This window comes from Gymnodraco acuticeps, unplaced genomic scaffold (assembly GCF_902827175.1).
Source record: "Gymnodraco acuticeps unplaced genomic scaffold, fGymAcu1.1, whole genome shotgun sequence".
Lineage (NCBI taxonomy): Eukaryota > Metazoa > Chordata > Actinopteri > Perciformes > Bathydraconidae > Gymnodraco > Gymnodraco acuticeps.
This window is the reverse complement of record NW_022991513.1, coordinates 1907355-1927168: the sequence shown is the minus strand read 5'-3', so window position 1 is coordinate 1927168 and position 19814 is coordinate 1907355. Positions and strand designations below refer to the sequence as shown.

The window sequence follows — 19814 nt, the reverse complement described above, 5'->3', positions numbered from 1 at the left end:
AAACCAACCCTCTCTGCAGCTGTTGCATTTTTGTACAACTCAGGCACTTCACAGCTAAAGGTCTCTCTCTGCCAACTCCACAACCCTCATACTTCACATTTCATACATACTTTCTTTTCCCTCATAACCTGGATTTGCATTCATGGATTATTTGTTTTGCCTTACACGTTGAGCTTTCACTTTCTCTCACGAATGACTCCTGCTGGGTGTGGGCCATGTGTGGGAAAAGGTCAAATGCCTTGTCAGATGCTTGAATTCTGGAAAAATGGCAGATGTTTACCTCCCTTAATGTAGACTTCACAAAAACAAACTTCGGATTAAAATGTGTGGAAGATAACACATTTGATCCACTCATTTGGACACCTTTTATTTTAGCAAATGAATCAAATCCTAATCATCGTAGTTCCAGTTTGTTGGGGTTCCCCTGCAGATAATCTTCATTTTTATGCCTGTGATTAATCCCCCCCCCCTTCTTCTTTCTTAATCCGCTCACACATTTGTTTTCCGTCCCGCCCACTTCGCTTTATCTTCTCTACACTCTCCTCCCCTACGCCCTCCCTCCCCCCTCGTCCTTTTCCTCTTTGCCACAGCACTCAGAGGCTTAGGAGTGGGATGTACCACATGAGCCACTCCCTTCTGTCAGCCACCCCTTCCCACAGTGTGGAATGGCACAATCCTGCTTTGCATAAGTTTCCTCTGAGTGGGTTGTGTGTGGAGGCCAGTGCTGAGAGAAATATCAGACCCTTTTGAGCGGCTTGGATGTATGTCCAGAGAGAAAGCTAGAGTGCTGCTGTAGTTCATCTGTGTCACTTCAACTGTTCGAGCTAAGATGTATTGTGCCTACCCGGTCCCAGGAATGGGAAATAACTCTTTAATGTATTACTACAACGGGAAATCGGTAAGTAGACTCTTTGGGAATGTGTGTGTGTTGACAGAGATGAGCTGGAAGAAGTGTGTGTGTCTCAGTTTTCATCTGACTGTCCTTGTGTCTGACATAAAAGCTGTGTATGTGTTTGTGTGTGTGAAAATGCATACGCCTGAGGCTCCTCTGTCTGATTTTCCATTACATCAGATGAAGTTGTATGAATTTAATATTTCAAATGTCTAACAGTGTTGCTGCACTCTTTCTAAGCTACTTCAAACCCAGTTGTGGGTTATTATTTATTCTAAAAAGTTAATATTCCAGGCAATACATACAAAGAAAGTTTTGCCATTTAAAAAACGTTGTCTCATACACAGAAATGAAACATCTTGGCAGAAAAGGTTTTTTGCAGCCTTGAATTTATTTTGACTGGCTGGTGGCTTCAGCACCCAGACTGGGTTGAAATAATAACAAGTGGGAGTCTGGGAATGATTAAGAGAAAGAGTGCCTGTTGAGGTTAGACTTTCCTGTTTGCAGATTGAGCACTAAGCACCAGTGTTGCTGTTATTCCATCTGTTTTGAATCACATTGGCATTCTGGACGTCGCCACAGGGAGCCTAATGTGATTTATGAACTTCTCTTTAATGACCTCTTTGATTTTTGTTAGTCTGAAAACGTTTTTTGTGTGAGCAATTTATGAATCACTGTGTGTGTGAGTGTCTGTGCTGCACTTGCTCTCCATGAAACTTGTTATAAACTTGATTATGGATTTAAAGATGGATGGTTTGTGTGCTGCAGGAAGTTTTAAGATGTTGTTTATGGGTAATGTACTGTCATTGTAAAATAAATCCAATGGCTGGATGAGCTCTGTAGTGCATTTCAATAATCCTTAAGTGATAAACCTGTCATAGGCAAATTACACAGGCAGTTTACACCTGTCATGACCTGTGCTATGTGTGATGCTACATAAAGAGCCCACAAAGGAAAAATAAAGAGGATAGAATCTTAATGATATTGAATGGAAAAGGTCCTCTTACTCATGCGTGTGTTTCAAATGTTCCCTTATAACCTGTTGCAGCATTTCCTCTTTGTTCCCGCTGCACAAAAGATGACTTTGATCTCTCTCATATTAAGTATTAACAGGCTTGTGTTATAGTTGGTGATGCGGAGAAAATTGATAGCATGTGGACAGAGCGGGAAACTCTTTGATCAAAAGCACTGTTTTCCCTGCAAGGAAAAAAGAAAGGTGGTGCTGGTTTTTTGCATCAACTTGATTCACATTAATTTGTTATAATGCAGAATTGCAGGCTCACCATCTGGAGCTCTGAACTCGCAGTGGGCCGCTGGCTTGTGAGCTGGTGGCACAGAACCAATACAGATGGAGCAGCTCGCTGATCTTTTTTCCATTGCCCATTAGTGGAAGAGAAAAAGTAGAAATGAAAGCCCTGCAGTGATTGTTAGAGTATGTTCCCCCTAAACAGAAAGCTTCCCCTCCACAAATGGGATGTCATAAAATGTAATCCGAGAAATAGTTACAAATTCAAAAGAGATGACATGTTGTTGTTTAGTAGTGCAACAGGTTGTACCGTGTTTTTTGGAGGTTAGCCCTCTTCACATGCACTGAAGCATGCATGATTGTAGGAGTTGTGTTGTGGTGTGTGTGTGTGTGTGTTGGCCTATCTCACTCAATAATGTATGTACATGTCACATACAGTATGTGATGAGTAGTCTATGAGGTTGCATTCATGCTTAACCAATTTCTGTGGTCTTAACGACGGCCAGGGGTTGCTCCATATTTAGAGAACCTGACTCCCAGCAGGCTGCTCTTCTGTCAGAATTTGAATATTGTAATGCTTTGCTAGAGAAGAAGAAAACCACACTGATGGGTCTTTTAATCCTTTAATCTTCTTTCTATTATACGAAAAGAAAGTTGTGCATCCAAATGCATATGTATGTGCTTGATGAGTCAGATATTAAGTATATATCTTAATATATTTTGTATAGGTAATAAATAATTCTAGTCTATTTTGTCCTGTTTATACTTGTGAGATGTTTTCCACCTGTGGTTGAATGTTTAGTTGTTGTTTATATTAAACTCTAAAGTCCCATTGTGTTTATAGTAACATGTAACAGCATGTATTTATATTCCAGTTCCATGTATTTAACAGATGTATACAATTAAGAAATAATTTGCCATTTCAAGAGCTCTTTATGATAACAAAAAGTATTGCCTTTTTCTTACTTATACAATTTTAAGACAATAAGATTTTTTAAATGTTCTTTCAAACTCAACCAGAAAGGTGTTTGACGTTCCCTTCGAGCTCAGACGAGCATTGGCAACGTCAGCATCTTGCTTAACATATTCCTGATGTTTAACTCGATTCATCCATCAACACCTTGGAGCTGCGGTATATTATGTCTACACCTTCTTTCAAGCGAGTTAGTCTTTTATGTCACAGTTTTATGCATGAAAATGCTGATCCCATGCTTTTCCAGAAAGCATTGGCAAGTATCACGCACAGTGTTGGACGACGCCCTCCAAGCAGGCTGAGCGGAGCAGTTGTTTGAGGAGGCTTTGTGTCTGTCGTGCATACTAAGCCTTGTGAGTGTGCTAGATTGGGACTTGAAACAAAATGCCCGAGAGATATGGTTCAGCTCCAAATGAGGACTTACAGAACAAAAACAGGACACACCATTAAGGGAGTGTTTGAACTATTCTGTTTGAGCCATTAGCCTGTTTTTGTATTTCCTTTCCTCTTATTACCTCAAATCCTCAGTGTAAGGTGACAGCTTGTGTTTTAACACTTGATATGTTGACTAGTGTGGCATGAACTTCAAGGACATGTCAGTTGGGTCACGTGTAAAGACCAAGCTAAAAACTGAACCAATCACTCAATTTGTGTCTTTAAATTGTTATTTGGTGTCAAACATTTTTACCAACAAGTGAAACTACGATCAGTGCCTAAAATCATAATTCTTTATGTTAATCATAACCTTATCAGGAGTAAAATAATAACCTCATTGTTTGCCTTACCATTTTTATAGTTACTTTTAAACATGGGTCAGGTCATTGCTGAAGGGGAAAGATATATATGTAGTTTATTATTCTGCAATATCTTATTTTGTATTAAAAGTATACTTTTAATGCTCAGTTGATATGCGACTGCTGAAAGAAAGGGTACAGTAGGGAATGTAGTCGTTAATAAAAAAAAATAGCCGCCAACACTCAAACAACTGGTGTATGCCTGTGTTGGTGTGCTGATCGTCGTGAGTGACGGCTTTTAATTAATGGCCTTGTAAAAGGAAACCCAGGTGGGCCCTCTCTTCCGTAGGCCGGCGGAATGAGGCTCCCAGTGTTTGGGGATGGTTTATTAATGCCTTCGACTGGTTAGCCCAGGGTAAAAAGGACAATTAGCATTATCCGCTGCCATATGCTGCCCATTGAGACAAAAGCCCGGGCTCCTGAGCGAGGCTAACCTGAGATCTCCACGGAACTACGGTCCACCCCGGGCCCATGTGTAAACCAGAGGACCCATGAGGGCTCCCCCCCTCCCACAGCACTTTAATTACACACCCAGACAACAGCATGCCGCTCACTCAGCAAACCCCAGCAGCGCTCTTCACTCTGTATTGATATACAGTACGTTCACATGTGGGCTGTGTGTGCGAGCGAGTTATTTAATTAATACACTTTGGTTGGTGTGGCATATTTTCCATCAGCGCTGGCTGTGTCATAAAAAAACTTGAGCGAGTAAACAACCTTTGTGGTTGCATCACATCCGCAGGCATTATAAACCAACCTTTAAGCAGGGAGCTGTCACGATGCCAACATCTGAGTGCGGCGTGAGGCTATTAAAATAGGATTGCTGAGTTTGTGCTGCGAACTTGCAGGTGGAATTGAGTTAGCAGGCCTGACTCTGATTAGTGTTACACCGCGGTGGGGTCATCCAGTCCTGTCTGTAGGAGGGATCATTTGTTCAGACCTTCTCCCTCGCCCTCTCTCCCTCCATCTGGAGTGGATGAAGTCAGAGACCACATCACTGGTGTTTGGCCTTCGGTCTCTTTGATCCTCCCACCTAGCTTGGCACACTCATAGCTGTACAACAGAACACCCATTGTGCCTCTCCTTTCACTGCACCACCACCAGCAGGTACATAAACAGAACGCGAAGGCTGTCTTGTTTTTGTACCACTTATTTGATTTCTGTCTCTGAATATGCGGTTATTTGCCAGGCATTTGGGCTATGCATGTATGCAGGTATCATTATACTTCCATTAGAGGTTGAGTTGATCTGAAATGCAAATACCCCTGGTAATACACTCCTCCCCTCGCTAGCTTGAGTGTTAGATATGATAGGGTCATATCTGCACTCCTTGTGTTTTTACTCATGCCGTGTTAGATCACATTCATTTAGTTACCCACAATCTTAATTGAGATACTTCACACAATATGAGATTTGAAAGCTGAACGTTTTTACAGCTTGAAGCATCACCATACTATGTTTTATAAACAGAATACTAGCACTGTGTGGTGTTAGGTAAACTATTTTACAAATATCATTTCTGTTCTCACGGCAGGTGTACGCACCATCTCCAAACTCAGAAGACTACAACAGAGAGTCCCCTTCTTACTCTTCTCCGAAACCCTCCAGCAGTATGTTTGCAAGCACTTTCTATGGTAAGTTCAACAGCAAGTCTTCATAACTACTCTGCAGTATATCACCAAATGATCTTTGTAGATTGATCTCTCTGATTCTTACAAACAGATGTTTTCAAATGATATTCTTCTATTCTGATTGTTTATTTTTATACCGAATACAACTGTTTTTAGTCTTAAGTTTTGAACTACTTTCTTCATTGGACTATAAACATAATCGGTTCATTCATCATCATTTCGTCACTTGTGGCAGTTATTACAGTGACATACAAAAGGCTAGAATAGCGTACCAAATGATTTCAATCGTGATATTTTGACATTTTGTAATATTAAGCCTGTGTGTTCAGTATTCATTGAAGTGGGACTCCCAGTAGAGCAGACTTCTGTGTTGTTGGTTTTTGTTTTTATCTCTGTGTTATCTCATCTGTGTTCAGGACAAGATCATGTTTCAGTTCAAAGAGAAAAAGGACCCCAAGTTTGAAGCGTAGGGTCGGAGGTTATCCTCTGTCTGGAACTGTGGCAAGACTGAAGTGCATGTTGTATATAATCATTTACTGAATTGCTTTATTATCTTTAGATGGTACCCACAGTTCGTCTGATCCTTGGAACTCGTCCAATGGGATCAGTCAGCCCAGCTACACGGGAATGCTCTCCGGATCTTCATCTCACATGCCACAGTCAGGAAACTACAACGGCATGCACGCACACGACCGTTTGGTAAGCAGCAGCTCCCAACTGGTAATACCTAATAATGATGATAATTTATGTAGCACCTTTAAACTCTGAGTTTACAGTCAAAACAGATACTGTATAACAACAGGAAGCCAAACTGTAGGGCCTAACAGAAGTGTCGTAAAATAAAGGTTGACGACTTTAGAGTAGGATGTGACGCAAAAACAAAGTAGATAAAAGGTAAATGATTATGAAAGATAAAACTGGACAACAGATAAAGACAAAAACACATTTAAATAAAATGGCCACAAATAAAAGCAATAAAAACACGCCGAAGAATACAAACAGATGATGGTTGGTTACTTATTTTGCCGTCATTAAAGATCTAATGTGTGTTGTGAGGCACGTAAAGCATGTAGATAATTTTTCCGCCCTGCTCCCACTCACAGTTAGAGTGGGTGTGTGTCTGGTTATTATCAGTGAAGACACTGCTGACCCTTCTTGTCAGTGTTTGATCTCGGCTGCCTGCCTCAGCTGGCAGATCTTCACAGGGAGTCTGCAGATGCTGCCTGCCCTCTCTTTATCTCCCTCCCTCCCCCCAGTAACTTTTACTTACTGCAGCCTGCGAGATGTCAAGGAGAATTCACAATACAAGAATAAATAAGCCTTTCTTTTTTGTACGTACACATTTGTGACTGAAAAGTGTTTCTTTTTTTTGTCTCCCAGAATTACCCCTCACACTCTCCTGACATCAATGCCAGTCTTCCTCCCATGTCCAGCTTCCATCGAAGCAACAACAGCACTTCGCCATTCGTCACCGCAGCGCACAGCTCGTCTGTCAACACAGGCGATGGGGTCATGGGTACGTTCCTAAGTTTACAGTTAATCTACCTGCTCAGAATGACTGATTCAATATCCCCCGATGTATTCATCGCTGAACATCCTTTCTGTTATAGTAGTGAGTCAGGCAGTTGGACAGCTGCTTTGAACACCGTGACGGCTCGTCATTTGTCTGAGGTTGTTGTAACAAAGCCTCCCTCTGTGTTGTCTTTAGCTGCTGCAAATCGGGGGAACACCACTGGAAGCTCAGAGACTGGAGATGCATTGGGCAAGGCTTTAGCTTCGGTGAGTTACAACCCAACGTTCAACTTGGACTTCGCTTTCATTCATAGCATCAAGCATGATTTGAGGTTCACATACGAAGACCTGTACCAACATAAAAACACTCAGCATTTAAGAATTTGCTGTGAATCATGCAGAAGTCGCTGCAAATCCCATCAAGTATGACCTCCTCTCAGGGTGTGAAGCTCCATATATTCCATGCACCCATACACTCAAATCATTTTTGATTTCTCTGCAAAATGAAATAATGGTCCATTTTGCCTCTAAGAAGGTGACCTTAGTAATCGTTCAGGGAATTACTGACTGCTGATTAAAAAAAGCCCAGAGGACATGTTTGTAGTTGTTTTTTGGCCTACAGTAAGCCTGGATAATTGTGGGCTTAAACTAAGAGCATTCAAGAAAGGGAATTGTACATTGAAAATACTCCTAAAGCCAGTGGATTACACTTCACTTTGCAAAACCAAGCCTGGATATCTCTAACATCCTTTAATGTATCATAGTCAGTGTTTAATTAGCTGCAGCTCACATAATGGAAGGAGATATACCGTAGCTTGCATCAGTTAGACTCACAGATCAGATGAAGGAGAGGTTTGGTTAAATTATCTATTATAACAGAGCCATTATATCATAGAAACATCATAAGAAATATGACATTAGATTCCAAGTATGGTAAGAGCTTCACTCAGCCTTATATTTTCCCATTAAATGAAAATATCATTTTGGAAGTAGTAAATAGGCAGAAGTGTTGAGGACAGACTGAGCAAGGAGTTTCTCTTTGAACTGAAATAACCGACAAAATCTTTAACTGTATTGAAATGTAAAAGATATCATTCATATACCAGATTTGGGCATTAGTTTGAAATGTCTTTTGATTTTGGACAATTTTTATTTGGCACACCCTAGCCCAAGCTGTATTTTCAGGAGGATTTTTTTTTGTCAAAAGACAAAATATGAGAGTTTAGGGATGGTAATAACAAATTAAGTCATTTATATTTGCAGACTCAATTGTATTAGCATGACAAAGCTGTAGTGAAATGGACACGGTTGGGCTGGGTGGGGGTGGGTGGAGCAGGGGCACAGGGGAGTTTATAACTGCTGTGGCTCAACTCCACGGGGCCGCCCTTTGTAGAGCTTTTGTTCTCCGCCCTTTTAAATTGGCCGTGCTTATTGGCCCCACGCCGCCTGCGGGAGCGTGACTGATGATGAGGCGGAGCTTTCATTTATTCGAGTAAAATGAGCCATGTTTCACTTTGAATGAAGCATTAGTAGTCAGCGAGTGAAAAGAATAGAAAGTCATATATTGTCGGGTCAGAAGTCACGGTTATAAACAGCTTGTTTTTGAGAAACTGAGAAATATTTGGATATATTTGGATATATTTGTGCGCTCAGAGAAGATGAAGAAGATTCAACTTATTGTCATTAGGTAGTACAGGTACTATGTAACGAAACGGTTTCTCTGCATTTGACCATCCTAGTGTTAGGAGCAGTCGGCTGCCATTATGTACGGCGCTCGGGGAGCCGTGTAGGGAACGGTGCCTTGCTCAGGGACACCTCGGTAGCACTTGGTCTTTCCGCGTCTTGAACTGGTGACCTTCCAGTTGCCAAGCCAAGTCCCTATGGACTTCGCCACCACCGCCCCATTTGTTGCTCAGAGTGTAGTGAAGCATCATTCCTCCCTTTAGACAACAGTCAATCCCTCCTCCTCCTCCTCCTCCTCCTCCTCTCCTCCTCTCCTCCTCCTCCTCCTCCTCCTCCCCTCCTCCCCCTCCTCCTCCTCCTCCTCCTCCTCCTCCTCCTCCTCCTCCTCCTCCTCCTCCTCCTCCTCCTCCTCCTCCTCACTTCAACAAAACCTCCATCCTGATGCTCCAAGTTGATTGAAAAACGAAAGCCCGGAGATCAAGATTGAATAAAGAGATTATTGAAGTCAAACGTTTTTCTGCAAGCTCAATTTGATCTTAACTTGGAGGAGAAATCTCTGTGGATCTGCTGGTTTTTTCTCTGCTAATTAGTCAGGATCCACCAGTAATACCCTGAGATCTCTGAGACGTGTCCCACTATGTCCTCTTATTGCTCTGGGAAAAGGAATCAGGAATGTGATTGTGCTTTAATCCAACATTTGTTTAAACAAATGAAATCCCTGTGGAAGTTCTGGAGACGTAATCTCCTTGTTCCCTGGTGATTGACATGTCATCCTAAAGCTCAGTGACCTCGGTGACTTATCAGACGACGCACCGACACAAAGTAGTAACAGAATACTCGGTGTAGAAATAAACTGAAGTAATCTTATATGTGGCAGAAAAACAAACATTTGCATGTGAGTTTATCAACATGTAAAAACCAACTACATGTAAATCAAACTAGTTGTTATGTGGTTCACCTTTACTGTTCAATACCTATCTGTTGCAGGCTGAAATGCATCAAAGAGATGTACTGTTCTCGGCTCAAAGGGGTTTCCAGTTTAGTTGTCTGCTTTTTTTCAAGTTGCTATAGATTACTATAGGAAGGGAAAATAACCTTTCCAACTTTTATAACAAACTATTATTATATGAGACATTACATTTAATAATACAAAAAAGCTCTCACTTTGTTTCTCTTTAAGTTTAACAGACTTTTTTTATGTAGCCGTGTGACCTTGATTTATTCTGTTACACTTTTCATTTTGTCAAGTATATTTTAAGGGTAGCATTTATTTTTATGACATTCACAATACTAATGTTTAAACCTTTTCAATAAATAGGCTCTGAACGTTGCCTTTAATAAACTGACTTTAGAAATAAGAAAATAAAAGTCAATTAGGGATATAAGAGGATTAGGGCCACATAAAAAAATGTTATGTGAGGATTTGAAAAAAAATATTATTATTTTTTGTTCTGAGAAAAAAGTCAGAATTCTGACTTTAATCTCAGAATTCTGACTTTTTTCTCAGAACAAAAAAACATTTTTTTTTTTGGGAGAAAAAAGTCAGAGATACCGGTAACTGTAGAACCAGCTTCACTGCGATTTACACATTGCAGATGGTTGTAAAATGACTTATTATGGTTTCCTCTTGGACCCCTCTGGCGCGCAGAAATTCACTCATGTCCTCCATTGTTGCCTACTGCAATGTGTAAATCGCAGTGAAGCTGGTTCTACAGTTACCGGTATTTCTGAGAAAAAAGTCAGAATTCTGAGATTAAAGTCAGAATTCTGACTTTTTTCTCAGAACAAAAAATAATAATATTTTTTTCAAATCCTCACAAAAAAAAGTTTTATGTGGCCCTAATCCTCTTCCGTAAATTCCCTCATCTAGCAACATTAAATAAAATATTTAAAGGTGATATTAGGAAATGATTTGTATCTTTATTTAGGTACTTATTCACAGTTCACTGACTTACAGTAGCGGAGACAGAACCGGTACACATGCGAAAGACATCAAAGTGGATATTGCTTAAGGCTCATATGGTAACGGCCGTGCTCTGAGTACAGACGACTGTTAACGGCTCACATGTATGCACTTAGCATTTTTATGACATCCCTGGTAATAAAATCTCCATAATTGATTATACGTTTTTGGCTTGAAGGTAGTAACATCTGTTAAAGATATCAAGACACAGCGAGCAGCGATATATTATACTGTTATTGTTCAGAGGTGGACAGAGTTTCTCAACGGTGCAAGATGCAGTCACAACATATTACAGATGTGTATTAGAGATCAAAATGAAGATCAATTTCGGAGATGGGCAAAGTCGAGGTTCCTGTGAAACATGTAAAAGATAATTGGATGAAGTCAACATTTGCTTGTTATTTAGTTTTTCATGCTGCTGATGCTCATTTCCCTCTTCCTCTCTTCCTCTCTTCCTCTCTTCCTCTCTTCCTCTCTTCCTCTCTTCCTCTCTGCTCCCACAGATTTACTCACCTGACCATACTAGCAGTAGTTTTCCCTCCAACCCGTCGACACCTGTGGGTTCTCCTTCACCTCTGAGCGCCCCAGCAGGTGCTGCCTCAGCAGGGACCGCTGCTGGCCCCCCGTCTGGAAGGCCAGGTAGAGCACCAATGTTGGATTTGATCTTAAACACACCTCCTTTTGCACCTACACAAGATATTATCAGTAGAGTAGAACATGTACTCCTCTGAAACTACCTTTAATGTGTCAGGTACGGCAACTTCAGATTATGCCTCGGTCTGGAATAGCCAAAGTAATTAACAAGCTCTTATGAATAGGCCTCTTTTCATTTATTCATTTTAAGTTATAGTGCATTCGTTGGATTAATTAAAGCCTAAGCAGAATGGATTGTGAAGTTCTCCTAAAACTTAATGTTGGACTCCTTTTAGTTGTGAAGGAGCTCTAATCCTTATCTATTATATTCTTATATTTGATTATTGTATTTCTCTGGGACCGTGTACAACAAACATTAATCTCAAGCAAAGAGAAGATATACCTACGGTAGCTGATTTCTTACTGCAGTCGCTGAGCAATGTTAGCTGTATAAAAAGCATGCAACCACTGTTACACCAGCACCTTTAAACAGTACCTGACGAGCTGGTCCAGAATCTCAAACATTTATTTTCATGTCTGCGGGCTGCTCCACATTGACTCACGGTGACATCACAGATCTCTTTTGGCTTCTGGCATTTTAGGCAGGGTCGATGTTCATAAATCCAGATTTGACTTTGAAGTGGTTTTGCAATAACATTTCAGTTTTGAAATTAAGTTTTAGTAGTGGAATGAGAGTGCAAATGAAAAAGACTTGGGCTGTGGCTTTTAGGGTGCTCAAGGATTTGAACATCTTATAATGAAACCGTTTGAACTGGGTCTTGAATAACCATTTTGATATTTTGTAGGATTGTTATTAAGTCATTAAGTATTTATGACTTACACCACATTAGGCACTCACCCTACTGTGTGTTAAGAGACATTTTTGGAAGTTGTTATTGTTACATAATCCTGTTTTTCCACAACATTGCTTGGCAGTTAGTGTTTTTATGTAAGCTTGGTTTTTGAGGATGGACAGACAAGCCTCCCTCTAAATTATTTTTAGATTGTGCAACAAACCCAAGAGAACGAAAACAGGAAACTTGTGAAACAACTGTGCAAAGCCAAGTCCATGCAGTTAGAGAACACTTTAAGAAGGTTCCTGTTTGTTCTACACTGGGAGAAGAAGAAGAATATGGATTGTGTGACGTGTTGACAGAGGAGAGAGAGTAATGGAACATGAATGAAGGGAGACAGTAATGGAAAGCCCAGCGTATTGTTTTAGTGGACAGTTGTGTCATGTGGGGTAATGGAGAGGCGACAGCTGTCTCTACGTATGCCCCCCCCTCATCCTCAGCTGTTGCCCTGCCCCATGGACAGCTGTTCTCCCAAACACACACACACATGCACACACACACAGACCAGGCTGCGAAAAGGCCCCGATTAGCTGCCAGTGTCTGTGACTCAGCTGATGATGAGTTTGGCCTCAGAGGGAGATCCCCCCATTGACCTATTACAGCATGACACACCTTGCTGCATAACAATAGAGTTTCTAGTTTATCATGTCATATGGTCATAAATAGACCCAAGGCTATCATATTATGATGCTATGTACTAGATGTACTTACAAGTGTTTAAAGTTGTCATGTAATACAGGTTCATTTTAGTTTTAATTGCAATGAAGTAGATTGGGAGTATACCATTTTTCTTACAAGTGACATATGCAAAGTTATTGAAGGAGAAAAACGTAGGCGATAATGGTTGGCCCAGAAACGAATGACTTCTTTGTTAGAAAAAAGGTCAAGGGTTTTCTATTTTAAGGGATTCATGTGTATTTAACAATGACAAAAAAATGTAATGCTAAATGAATACATGTGGGATATTAAGAAATGGGTGTGGTTTTGCTAATTATTCTCCCTTATTATGCTTCTGGGGTTAATAAGAGAACGGTACTTTGAAATTGGCACAACATTTGGCTGGCTGTTGAAGACCCATTCATCATTAGGATAACACCAATGTACAGCACATTACTCAGGACTGGTTTGTTCAATTAGCCCTCTCTGGTGCACGTGGGATCCAAAGCCCTGGGCTAATGTTTCATAGCCGGCAGCCAGCGAGGCTCATGTGGAGTTCCTGTCTCACTCACCTGGGAGAAGGCTGAGGCAGAACAGAGGATTCTTCATTTCCTCTTCCACAGTCACTCTTAATAGTCTTTTAATTAAAGTCTGATTTACCCAAGGCTGCGAGAGGAAGGAAACATGAAAACTCCAGTACAGAGGTTTAGTGAGACATTTTAGTCGGTGATTTCATGGAAAAACATATTTGAAAGCATTTCCTGCAGTTAAGGCTGTAGGATTAACTTGTGTTTGTCAACATTTTCACATTATGTGCTTAATCTCTTTGGCTGTCAGTGTAATTGTGCTGTTTTGAAAACCATAGTTCAGTGGTTTAATGTGTGTTTAACCACATTACCGTTGATTTGTAAAAACAATCAGTGAACAATTAGGAGTGAACATATTGCATCAGTCTTCTCACATCAAACACATTGTAGCTTTTGCATTACACTTTGACTGAAAAGGTTTTTTTAATGTGATACCAGTTTTTTACCACTTCCCCACTTCTTGGTTTGCATGCCTCATTGCCTTTTTATTATAATAAGAAAGAGATCTTAGTCATCGTAGTGGATAGATAACAAAAACAAAGTCTGTATCTGTAGAGTTTGCTACAGTGGACTCCATTTACCATGTGGCGGCTGGGTTTGGCATCTCTCCCCCGTAATGGATGATAATAGATACCAGAAGAGCCCTGAGCAGTAAAGCCCAGCAGGCATTCTATCCTGTGAATAACCTGGGAAGTTTCATTATTGTCAAAGTCAATTAAGGTTATTTGATTGTATAATGCATCGCCTCCTGTTGCACATGGCAGGCAGGTTACTTGGATGAATGTGCTTGAGAAAAGCAGAGACGCTGAACTGGAAATGTGATGAACAGATGTGGATTCCTTTTTCTCTGCACTAATTTACACCAGATCAAATCAGCTAGAGTCCTGTGCTGGTCTGTAGATGTACTTTTGGCAACATCCAATGTGAACATCTCCCAGCCAAAAGTACATTATAATCTGTAGTGCAGAGTGTCTTAAGTTTCCCATATTATAAAATACATTATTTTTCATTATGATGACAAGAGGAAAAGTGCAACAGTAGATTTGGCTTTATTGTATTTATTTTTGGGAATTTAACAATGGAGCTCAGATGTTCACAGATGTGTTTGCTGTAATATGATGAAGACACATTGATTGAACTACCACTTCAACACCAGTCAGATGTTTGACCAAAAATAAAGAGAAAGAAAACTAGAAGAATTGGAAGATTATGAACTTGATTAAACTCAGATGCTCGGCATTTTTTAAATCACTCGTGTGCTTTCAGGTTTGCAGGAAAAAGGAAGTGTGAAGGAAAGCTAGTGTCTAACATCACATCTCTCTTATTGTTCTCCAGCCTCTCATGGCTTTGCTTATTGATGTGCAGATGCAGCGTACATCTCTGGGTAGAAGTGGGTATTAGACTAACCCTCCGCTGGCTCGTGTGTCCGGATGCAGTCCAGCCATCAGGAAGTGATGCAACAAAACTGAGCCATAAAAGATCAAAAAATCTCACATAGAACAACAAGAAACCAGAATATCAGGATGTCAGTGTGTTTTGACTGTGTGTTATTGTGTGTGTGTCGATCAGCTTTGTCCACCCAGTGGAGCAGGATACAGCTATCAGCCATGTTGATGTGAAACTGAATCGCCGGATTGTTAACGCTGACCCCCGCTCTTCCTCTCTCCATCAGGTACCAACCAGTGGCCCCGCGCTGGAGGACAGACTCCGTCCTCTCCAAACTATGAGAACTCCCTTCACTCCCTGGTAAGCTCCTAAGTGTCACTGGTCACTGGTAAGTGTCTGCCGGCGTCTCTCATGATCGATGCACACTTTGGATAAGTTACCCGGGAAGGGCTGAGCCAGCATTACAGGGAGATTCCTGTCTGACAAATGTCTTTGTGAGGGAGGTGGGGGCAGAGCGATAACCAAACTGAACAATACCTGTCCCTCGGGCTTGCCATCTGTCCCCTGCTCCGTGGGGCTGGACGGGGATGACAGTTGGGGGATGGGTTCAGCTCAGGGGGCTGGTGGGGGGGTTGCAGCTGTTTGCTAAAACACGTCTCCAGAAATTCCTTCGCTGTCATGCGACCATAGCTGCAGATCACCTTTCATCCCGGCTACTCCCTGATGCAAATGTTAAGCATTTACATGTTCTGCTGGGATGCAAAGAGTGCATTTGATAGGAGAATAAACAGATTACCACGATGGATACAAATGTAGCTGTAAATATCTTCTTAATATCTTCTATTTGTATTTACAATAACAACCTGATATACCTACTAGCAAATTACAAGATAGTAACACATGTAAACCTTTACAATATAATGTATTTAAGTTTTAACAAACAGATGTGTTTGCCACGTACTGTCCGGTTTTCTGCTGGTTTGCCGAACCTCTTAAAAACCTGTGTAGGCTTTTGTTAAATTATTATTATTTAAATGTTATCTTTTAATACAATCAATTACAGGACTTATCTTGGATGTTTTGTTTACAATGACTAAACATACAGAAATAACTTTAAAGTCAAAATCAATCCAGCCTCAACCTTATCACATAGTCCCATTCAAACAGCCGATTGCATGTGAAGAGGATATTGAACATCACGATGTGGACGTTTCCTCCCACTCTGCCTCCCCCCTTTGTTTTGTCTCTTTATGGCCACCACAGATAAGTGAGGGTTCACAGGTGAAGCTCACGATGCAAGTGAATGAAATCAGATAACCTGAAAATGAGCTGCTGATAAAAGAAATGTAGGAACAAAATTCAATTCATGTACCGTGTGACACGATTTATAACATAAACTAAGCACAATTTGAGATATAACTCATTGTTATAACAAACACACCAAATACATACTTGTTGTAAAAGGTCCCATTCATAAAGGCAAACTGTGGTAAGCATCATCTTGTTGCTTGGGAAAACCAACTTTGGGATGCGTGTGACCATAAGATTTCATTACAGTTCTTTAATAAAGAAATATTCCACTCACAGCTAGTAAAAGGAGCTCAAATGATGATATATTCTCAGGATTGTTACAACATTGCTGCAATAAAAGTATGGATCACATTTCTTGGTAGCTGAGGCAAAAAACACAATCCAGTTTACTTCTGCGAAAACAGTGATGATCAACCGTCTAAACACGCAAGTGCGGATTCAGATTTCTGTGCCGATGAATATATTGAAGTGAATACGTTTTTCAGACTTTACTGTATTCCTTTCTGTTAAATTGAAGGCTTTGATAAACTACAAAGATTCCTGTTAGGTGGCTCAATGCTACATATCACCAAGTGTAGTGAAAGGCACAACTAGGTATGAGGAAGCATGGAGAAGACCGCTTCACCAGACCATGTATTTCAACAGAGAAAAGGCTAATCTTTGGAGTCAGCAGTGAACATGTGTGTGCATTCTATTTAATAGAATGTGGAGGATGTATCCTTTATATAACACCTCCAAGAAACCTTAAGAAAAGTAGAAAAGAACAAAACTGTATCAGCGGTTATTAAATGTGCAAACATCCTTACAAAAAGAGCGGTCAGCATTTTTGTGCTTCTTCCAAATCCTGACCTCCTTCTCTGTGTGTCTTTGCGAAAACAATCTCTATCCACAGTGTGTTTCTAGTATTTTTAGATATTGATCTTTTTTTAATCCTGTCTTATTCTTTATTTGACTTTGCCAGAAAAACAGAGTTCATCAGCAGTTACATGAGCATCTCCAGGATGCCATGTCTTTCTTAAAGGATGTCTGCGAGGTACTCCTCAGATAGTCTTCACTCTTTACGTGTTCCATACGTCTTTGCATACCTCACTTTATTTTTGACTTGCGGTCTACATACCTCACAGTAAAATGCAGTTTCATCTTTATTGCCTTTGTTCCCATAATGTCATGTTACGTGTTAGCCGCTTCAGCTTGCAGGAATCATCTTAATGTATCAATGAATGTTAAAATCTCAATTCATTGTTGAATCACTTCTGATTTCCATCTGCGTTGACTTTTACAACTCAAGCTGAAGTGGCTCAGTTGATTTTGCATTTCCTTCTTTATCTTGTGTTTAATATTTTTTTCTTTTAAAGTCCACACCATACAATCAGTTTTCTAAATGTTTGTCCTAATGTGCTTATACTAAGCTGCTCTGTCCTTCTTTCCCTCTCTTCCGCCTCTCCCTAACCCTTCCCTCTTCAATCCCTCTGGTCCTCCCAGTCTCGAATGGAGGATCGTCTGGACAGACTGGATGATGCAATCCTCGTTCTGAGGAACCATGCAGTCGGCTCCACCGCCAGTCTGCCCAGCGACATACACAGTCTGCTGGGACAGGCACAAAACGGGCCAATCGCAGCCCTCGGACTAAACTTCCCCGCCTCTGCATTGGCTCCAAGTCGGACAGCAGCGATGGTACGGAACTTCACACACAGTTTATGTCATTAATTATATTCGTTTTCAGGATAAAGTGGTGTTTTCCTACATGTCAAACTTCACATGCCGCCTGTTCAAAACAACATTTTCCACACACGAACACTTGATATATTTTCCATAAGTGTCATGGCTGGCCTCAGGTTCACCTCCTCTGGAGGGTGGCTGTATACACACAGGTGAAAGAAGAAATGGGGAAAACAGACGTAATGGATTTGGAAGTTGTTCTCCAGAGAAGGAAGTGTTTATGTGGTGCACTAAACCTCTTGAGGAAAAGAAGAAAGCAGGTCTCTGTATAAATCATAATGCTTAAACCCAAACTCCATCCAAGGTATTTTATTCTGAAGAGCCAAGAGATTTAAACACATCTGCAATGGAAAATAAAATGTAGCAACTGGTCCAAATGTCATTTAAAAGGTGATTGGAAATACTAGTTTTTGCACACAATAAATAAATCAATTCTTTAAAGAAACTGGATGCAAATGATAGAAGAAGAAGTCAGAGACACATGTAACAATATGTTTTTCTGATTTATATTTTTTCCCACTTATTTAAAGTCCCATTCCTCTGAGGAAAGTGACATTCGTCCATGATTTATATTAAGTTACATGAGTTTCGGATACAGACCAGATGTCTGTCTGGTTTTCCAGAAGTGTTTATTTGTGTTGTTTTTATTATCAATGAATCACTAAGTCTCTAAAATCATAACTTGGTAAAATAAATAATTTCCTAAAGCCTAAGAAAAAGTCTTAATATTGCTTCAGTTGTTTAACCAACCCCAAATTATTCATTTCACTTCACAACACACGATTAAAAAAAAAGGCAGCAAATCCTCACAGCTGGGAAACAGGAACAAGATAACATTTGGCCCTTTTAACTTTAAACGTGATTCTGACAATTAATCAATTGTCACAATAGCTGCCAAATTTGAAAGTGATTCTGAAGATTGATTTAAAGGTGAATTGCTATTTCTTTCAGCTCTTGCAATGTGATAATGTTCCTGTCAACCCAACACCAGGCATCCAGCCGAGATGAAACAGGAATAATGAATCATGTTTTCATTTACTCGTTTTAATGTTTATTTTTCACCAAAAACATTTCACTTGGCATGATCATCAAAGCTGCCGGAGAATCTGGTCCAACTTCCTTCTCAGGATTTGTATTATATCCCTCTCTGGTCTCTCAAACCTTCTTTGTCAACGTGAATTTATTTTGAATACAGTTTATTGTTTGCTGTAAGGCTCTGTGCTTCTGTGACTGTGTGTTTTCTGGTGCTGAAGTTTGAATCTCTCAGAGTAGCTTGTTTGTCCCCTAACAGGAATGGTCCTGTGGTTGTCAGAAGAGCTCAGTCTGATGTTTTTGTTACAGAGAGCTGTGTTGTGGCAGTGATGTTGACGGACTGTGACTGAGATGAACATACTGTGTGTTCACTAACACAGCACTTCCTGTGTGGGAACAGCTCCCCTCAGAAAGAGCTCACCAGCCTCTGCACAGCTTTTTACTCCGTCTCACACCCCGCCCACCCTCTACCCCTTTTCATCACTCCTTTTTAACAACCCAGGGAATCTGAATGGATGGAAACGTGTGTCTGAACCCGCGGCCTCACCCAAACAGAGCTCCTCAGCTGTATGCTAATCAGTTCCAGCCAGGAAAATGGCAGCGTTCTTTTCTTGCCAGAGCCCGGCCTCCCTCCTCCTCCTCCTCCAGACAAAGAGTTGTTTGGACACCTGTTGAGAGCACAGCAAAGATTAGCGTAGTGCTGGAGAAGGGGAGGGTCTCAGGGTGGCGGGGTTAACAGAGGCCAACAGTGACTGGGGATCACATTCTTATAAGAAAAGGAGGAGACACCCTCCACCCTCAGTGACGATTTCCCCGCATTTCCCTGGTTCTCAGAGGGGAAATCAAATGTGGTGAACCTCAGGAAAGAGGGACTGACTCTGGGACCATTTCTATGTCACGAATGTGGACAAACTAAAGAATGATGTTCATGACTGTTGAGT

The 19814-nt window shown here is 40.8% G+C and overlaps 1 protein-coding gene across 6 annotated transcripts in view; it reads left to right on the top strand.

Annotated features, from left to right (window-relative positions):
• Nucleotides 1-19814, top strand: part of tcf12 (transcription factor 12) — a 74553-nt gene that overhangs the window by 49268 nt on the left and 5471 nt on the right. For all 6 annotated transcript variants that reach the window (XM_034196959.1, XM_034196960.1, XM_034196955.1 and 3 more), the window contains 7 exons: nucleotides 5440-5539; nucleotides 6096-6235; nucleotides 6917-7052; nucleotides 7245-7315; nucleotides 11198-11333; nucleotides 15098-15171; nucleotides 17605-17796. In XM_034196959.1, the coding sequence (XP_034052850.1) occupies nucleotides 5440-5539; nucleotides 6096-6235; nucleotides 6917-7052; nucleotides 7245-7315; nucleotides 11198-11333; nucleotides 15098-15171; nucleotides 17605-17796 (849 nt within the window). The remainder of the gene's footprint in view (nucleotides 1-5439; nucleotides 5540-6095; nucleotides 6236-6916; nucleotides 7053-7244; nucleotides 7316-11197; nucleotides 11334-15097; nucleotides 15172-17604; nucleotides 17797-19814) is intronic.